At 39.8% G+C, this 7,400-nt stretch overlaps 1 protein-coding gene across 1 annotated transcript; it reads left to right on the top strand.

Moving 5' to 3' along the window:
- Window positions 1-1,842: 1,842 nt before the first annotated feature.
- LOC134546348 (uncharacterized) lies at window positions 1,843-6,372 on the top strand. The gene is made up of 2 exons (XM_063389123.1): window positions 1,843-2,403; window positions 4,852-6,372. Exons 1-2 carry the CDS (start codon window positions 2,229-2,231, stop codon window positions 5,622-5,624), a joined length of 948 nt encoding a protein of 315 aa, XP_063245193.1. The 5' UTR covers window positions 1,843-2,228; the 3' UTR covers window positions 5,625-6,372.
- The last annotated feature ends 1,028 nt before the right edge of the window (window positions 6,373-7,400 follow it).

Below are 7,400 nucleotides of genomic sequence, written 5' to 3'. Positions count from 1 at the left end.
CGAATTATCTACAGATAATAATCTACATCTACATCTTAATCAATTTAAGAAGAATAAGCACAATGTACTGCGACGATTGATCGTCGACGAATAAGCAGTGACCAAATTGTTATAAGAAGAATTAGTCACTGAATTCCGCAGTAAACCAAAATTTACGAACAATCTTACGCCTACTGTTTGTAGGTACTACAACGGACCTAAAATAGTGAATTCGAGTTGAATCGACGGCAAAGACAGAATCCAGTCGCGGTGACCTCGAAATCAAAATAATAAAATTCGTGTAGGTGGCAGTAGTGGCTATTTTTTTTTTTCAAGTGTCTCAGCGTGGTGCTTGCACATCATTAAAATCTCTCTATTCAAAGTCATAGTGATTTAAGATTTATTCACTGAACGTGCAGACAGAATCGGAGTGTGCTGTCATAAACATCATGGAGTCAACTCATAGGTACATGTCATCCGAGGCTTTAATTACGCATGGAAGTGTAATTGAGGAGTTATGTATCAGAAAAAATGGTGCATGTACTCATGTATACTTATAAATAAATAACTTTACGTTTGCAAGCAAATAATTAATATAATTAAATAAATAAAAGGACTGGAATGATAGTGTAAATACGGTTGGTAAAGTATAAGTTCAGTCAAATTAAAAAAAAATAATAATAACTTATTTTTCAATATGTATTGATATAAGTATATAACATTATTTAGTTTAGTAAAATAATCGAGATTAATTTTAATAAATAATGAAATTCAATAAATATTCCAATAGTTCATTCTAATTTATTAATTTTAATATTTATTAAATAAAAATGTAATATTTTACTATGCGAATAAATTATGTATACTGGAACACAACCTCACGAATATAAATAAACTTGAAAATACACTTGAAAAGGTTATAAACATAAATTCTGTCATTAATATTTCCAAAGTAAATGCTTTTAATTATATGGACTAGTAGTTTATTCAGTATCAATCACTAAAGTAGGCTATATGATTTAAAAGTACATGATTTATTTTTATTTGTATGCAGCCTTTTTTCATCCTGTCAAAAAAAAATCATTTTTTTAATAATGCGCCTAAAAAAAGTATAACTTAACCTCACTTATATAACTACACTTGAAAATGTTTATAAACACAATTTATATCAATAATATTCACAATAAATACACGTTTTTAATTATATGGACCAGTATTCAGTACTCTGCTCAGACTGTTCGCTTAGTCAGACAACAATGCGACACAGTATGCCGCAAACTGTATTGTCATCATAGCTTCTGCAGGCCTCGTGGTCCGGATGCCAGAACCCAGCATCGAACCAAGGGCCCGCGAAGAGTTCCAGGCCGCGGAATGCCACCCACTACCTCTTGTGAAATAGAGTTTATGTGTGGATGTTTGTGAAAAGATGATACTGGGTTACTTCTAAGGTGTTGTTAAAATTTGTTTCTTTGGCGTGATTGCGGGAGGGACTCGAACCCACGTGCTGCTGAGTGCAATGCCATGAATAGATACAAGTCACTTCTTTTCCTAGAGCCATCTGCCATCCATGTTGTAGGTGATTACGTGTGTAGATGAGTGAGAATACGGTCCCTGGGAGCTCCCCCCGCAAGAGACCGTCACTCGAGCCCTCCGCTCGCTCCAGGAGACTGCACAGTAGTGATGGGTCGTTCGTTAACGATTCGTTCAAAAAGAACGAATCTTTGAGAGAACGAAATCTTGCGATTCGTTCGCGATGTAAAGAACCGGCTCTTTGAGAGCCGGTACCTTGAAAGATTCGGTAGAACGAAAATGCGGAGAGAACGAGAGAACCAACCGGCTCTTTGAGAGCCGGTACCTTGAAAGATTCGGAAGAACGAAAACGCGGAGAGAACGAGAGAACGAGATGAGAGAACCGGCCACGCGCCCGGTCTGATTCGTTCGTGAAATGATTCATGACGTCAGGAGTCTGAAGAATTAGGGCCCTGACACACGAGCGACCGAGTCGCGCGACTGAGACGCGCGACTCGGTCGCCGGGAAATCGCTTGCCATAAGATAGCATGGGCGTGGGTGAGAACCTGGCACACGGGCGACTGAGCGCGTCTCCATCGCGCGTCTGTCGCCAGCAGACGCGAATCCCCGCGACAGATCGCGGCGACCAGTCGTGCGGGAGCCTTGCACACGGGCGACTTTTAGCCGCGCGTCCGAGCGACTGTCGGTCAGTATCTGGTTGTATGTGCTGGCGAGGAAGATGGCGTTCGATTGTGACCGTTTTATAATCGAAATAGAATCAAGGCCAGCTATTTGGGATTCCAGATGTGATGAGTATGCTAACAAATGCAAAAAGGGAAAGGCATGGGAAGAGGTGTGCGATATGTTCGTTGAGAACTTCAAAGCCATGGATAGCGTCCATAAAAATAAAGCAGGTAAGTGTAATTTATAAATATAAGTGGTTAGTGGTGATCTGAATATTTCGTGCAGCCCTGCATTCACTTTATTTGTTTCAAATGTATTATAAACATAATTGTTCTACGTGAAGCCTATTTACTAGACAGAGTATTGCAATAATTTTATAAAACTTATAAAACGAATATAATATTTTTTTTTCATTATTCCTTTATAGAAACGTTACTACGTTTTTAAATGATTTACAATCGTGAAGATTACTGTTCAAAATATTTACATTATTGTCGAAACTGTTTGGATGTGCCCGCTGCATTTTCGTATCGGGTGTTCTCTTCAAACGTCCGTTTAAGTATTCATATTACCACGAACCACCTGATATTGGCAATAATTACAACACATGTGAAATATTGTATAGTTAATATATCTCTTAACAACAAACAGGTGGGAAATTTTAACAGTTCGTGTTATTCTTCCCTCATAAAATACAAAACCACTGTGCGTGCATGTGAGTCATTGCCAATGTAAATAAATTAGCTATTAATGGAAGGGTTTGTTTTCAAATTACATTGCAGTATTTTGCTTCTACGCGGAATTCATTGTAACTTACGCTTATGTCTAATGTTTACGATAAACATAGAAATACAAGTAAAATACGATATAATATTGTTACGAACGTGGGAACGATAGGGTTCGAAAGGATAGCCCCTTTTTTTAATTAATTATCACTATTTTTATTGGTGCTACTATTTACAGTTTTATTTACAAGTTATCCTGGCTTGATATAGGCTCGAAATAAAGAAAGTCTCTCTCAGTCCGTCACAGTCTTACCGCAGCCACAGATCGCCGTAAAGTGTCCGCCGATGTCACACAGGGCACTTGCTGGCTTCGCCGATGTTATACACTCTCTTCCCAGAAGTCGCCCGGTCTTCGCCGCCTCGTCGCACAGGTCTTCGCCTCTCCACACTGCGCCAGACGCGCCACACAATTATCTGCTCTGATGCAACCGCCCCCTGCTGATATAGAGGTCGGCCTTACATTTAGAACCTTCGAGATGCTCTTTGACATTGCGCAACTAGGGACGTCCAGGATTACGTGCTGGGGCCGGCGACGATGTCGGAGAACATTCAAGAACCGTTCCATTGACCGACCAGGTGCAGCCAGGTCATTAGCGCAGGCAGGGCGAGGGTGAAGGGGGGGCAGGCAGGCCGCGTGTCATCAAGATAAAGATAAGGCACGCGCGGCGCTAATCTGTTTCCGAGAAGAGCATCGCTCCGTCCCCACTGCGACTGGGCTTGCACGTAACAATATAATTAAAAGTAGCGTAACAACTAACATAATTCCAAAGTGAACACATTTTCGCATACGGAAATTTTGTTTTCTCTATATTTTGTTTATGCCACAAAATTCACCATGGCTACTGTCCAATGTAACGGTTATACGGTTATAACTATTACGTTGTTGAATGTGACACCTCTATAAAAGTTAAATTTCACTAGTATTGTTCACTCTTCAAAGCAAAAAATATTGCCATGGCACTGACCCTTGTTCACTAGAAAAGTAATCGGAAAACTTTTCTCGGATTGTTAAAGCTGATCGTGTATTTCCTGGTCGTGTAAGCGGCTCCCCTTCATCTAGTCCCACGACGTTCAGAGTGCTGTCAAATTCAACACCATCCCTTTCTCTAACAAAATTGTGTAAAATACAACATGATTTCACTATAGTTTCTGCGTTTTCAATTTTCACGTCCAATGGCCTGTGAAAGATACGCCACTTATTTGTAAGTATGCCGAAAGTGCATTCGATGTAACGTCTGGCTCGTGACAGCCTGTAGTTAAATATTTTCTTTTTTTGAGTAAGATTTTTCCCACCATAAGGCCTCTGCATGTGAGTTGAAAGAGCAAATGCTTCGTCACCTACGAAGGTAAAGGGAAGTGGCTCTCCATTTTCAACTATTGGCCTATCACTTGGGATGTTCAACGTATTATCCTTCATCTTCTGAAACAGCTCACTGTTTTTATATATTGCTGAGTCTGATGATTTTCCATAAGAACCAACATCAACAAATAAAAACCTATAATTAGAGTCGCATAATGCTAACAACACCATGGAAAAATATTTCTTGTAGGAAAAATAGGTTGACCCACTTTTAGCAGGTTGAATAAGCCTTACATGCTTGCCATCTATTGCTCCTAAACAGTTTGGGAAATTTGCACGTGTTCCAAAACCGTCAGCAATCTTCAGCCAGTCCTCTTGCATTAACTGCGGGAAACATGCTTCATGTAAAAGCCGCCATATTGTTTCACACACTTCAATAACAATCTTGCGACATGTGGAAATTCCACAACGGAATGTGTAATGCAATTCTGTGAACGAACATCCTGTAGCAAGGTACCTGCAAAAAAAAAAAAAAAAAAAACACACACACTAAAAATATGCACCTTACATTATTGTTTTTTTTTTTTTTTCAGCTGCAGATCTGCAACGGAAATGGAAGAATCTACGTGACTGTTTCAGAAGAGAACTGGCTAAACAGAGGAATTGTAAATCAGGTTCTGCAGCAGATGGCAGGAAACAATATATATATTTCCAGCAGTTAACTTTCCTATTGCCAGTATGCGACACCAAACCTACAACAGAAGAATCTCCAGACTTGCACACGCAAGCCACACCCGCAGCAGCTACATCTACGGCACCTACTTCTCTTAAAAGAAAAAAACCGTCACCAGAAACAGAAGAACTTGAGCTACTTCAGTCGCTTAGAAGAAATATGGAAAAACGACATGCAGGTAGAGAAGAAGAAGACAGTGACAGGCATTTCTTGTTGAGTCTTTTGCCGTACTTCAAACGTCTGCCAGACGATATGAAACTTGAAGTTCAAAGCGACTTTTTAAACACCTTAAGAAGGTACAATCAGGTGTCAATTTCTGGTCATCGATGTCCTTCTCAGACTTCTGTCTACCCTCATTCTTCTCCATCAGTGATCACAGGCCCATCATTTGTTTCGCTTCCATACCCTAGTAGTAATACAAGTACCTCTGGAGTACGCAACCAACAATTTACACCCACCATCAGTCAGTCTTACAACTACGGGTCTCATTCAACTTCAGAAACATCGCAGTTAATGAGTCAACCCCAGCAGCCGCTGCAATGCCACGCCTTATCACCAATGTCACCAGCAGCTTCCTCATCAGTATCTCTCCAGTCTGATACGTCAAGTATTTGTGAAGACTATTTTAACTGATACCTAATAAATTATAAGACATGTGACCTTCATGGAAAGAGCAGTTTCAGTGAATAACAAATAAATATGTTATCTAACAATTTTCTTCTAAATTTATGAAAGAATTTATTTTCGTGTGCAAAACGATAAACATTTATGTGTTGGATCTTTGAGACAATATCGTGTCACGTAATAATAAATGTTACTTATTTGGGGTATGTTCAGAAAATGTTTTTTTTTAATAATATGATAATAAATGCTTCAACTATACCCTTAAAATACATGTAACTGTCTAATTAAATTATAATTTCAGCCGTAGCCAAACACATTTCACTCCTGTGTTCCTTGTACAACTATGAAATGAACTATTTGTCTGCTTATACAAGTGTACCCACCTTAATGTAATTGCAAGTCTCTCTTCAGCAGGGATACTTCTTCTCATACTTGTGTCAACTTTTTCAATGTGAATTTTCAGTACATCCAGAAGATCCGAGAAAGTACTCCGAGACATTCTGAAATAGTTAAAATATTTCGAATTGTCTTCTTTTAGCTCACTCATAATCGTATAAAACTGGCCCCTTGCTAAGCGGTCTGCAGTTATTGGGTGCATCCATAGTACACGTTGCCTGCGACGACGCCGGCGCCGACGGCAACGACGCCTTAGGACAATGCCAAGAACTGTTTCTTCGTCGGTGTCCATATTCACAGTGAAGAGTGTGTCGCGTGAACCTGGCACACGAGCGTCTCGGTCGCGCGGCTGAGTCGCTCTACTCGGTCGCTTGGACGCTCGACTGCAGTCGCGCGTCTCAGTCGCGCGACCGAGACGCTCGTGTGCCAGGGCCCTTAGTAATCACAGCGTGAGCATGTTCATAAGAGCAAACGATAACTGATCAAATAAAATAGGGTAACATGAAAAGTATCTATACCTGAAAATGTCAACTGTTAAGTAGTGGTTTAAAATTGCGTTTTCACATTCACATACACAAATTTGGGGGAAAAAAAACATGAATTAAAAATAACAGGGAAAGTAACTACAAATGTTCACACTTACCATTTAGGTGTTAATTAATGTACCTACTTCATTTTTCTCTCTTCATACTGAATCGCAGTAGTAGTATTCAATTTTTGTCTTTTTTTCTCTAAATGTGTTGGTCTACATGTAAACACTTTACTCTCTCTAGAGTGTAAATAGCCTGTATATTAATATTTGTAACTTAAAAAGTAATACAATATAAATAATCTTGTTTCATATACGCAACTGTGATTCACTGGCTACGAAAAGCAATGTTCAAGTACTAGCTATAATAGTGCGATTACAAATTAAAGTTAAGAAAGATCACTTTCGTACCTAACATTCTTTGATTTAATGCTCCCGTATTATATAGAATCACTGCATGAAGCATTTGCAGCGATCAACAGTCAATAATTTTATAACAGTCAGTATACAACTAGACGTTTGAAATTTCATTTACCCATGCAGAGTAGATAAAGATAACCACCCACGCGATCCAGCCTCCTCTCGTTATCGGGTCACGCGATAACGAGGGGAGGCTGGAAGCAAACACGTAGCCAATACTCTAAAGGATGAACGAGTTACGACACCTGATAAAAGAGCCAGATCCTATTCACAGAAAAGAACGAAATGACCGAGATGAACGAATCGTTCTGAACGAATCTTTCACGGAACTGATCCGAAAGTACCGGTTCGGTCAAAAGAACCGTTCTGCGCATCACTACTGCACAGCCTGTGCTCTGGCGCACAGCCACGCGATACGAGAGAGAGCCGGCACCACTGTG

This window comes from Bacillus rossius, chromosome 1 (assembly GCF_032445375.1).
Source record: "Bacillus rossius redtenbacheri isolate Brsri chromosome 1, Brsri_v3, whole genome shotgun sequence".
NCBI lineage: Eukaryota > Metazoa > Arthropoda > Insecta > Phasmatodea > Bacillidae > Bacillus > Bacillus rossius.
This window is presented reverse-complemented; position numbering and strand designations above follow the sequence as displayed.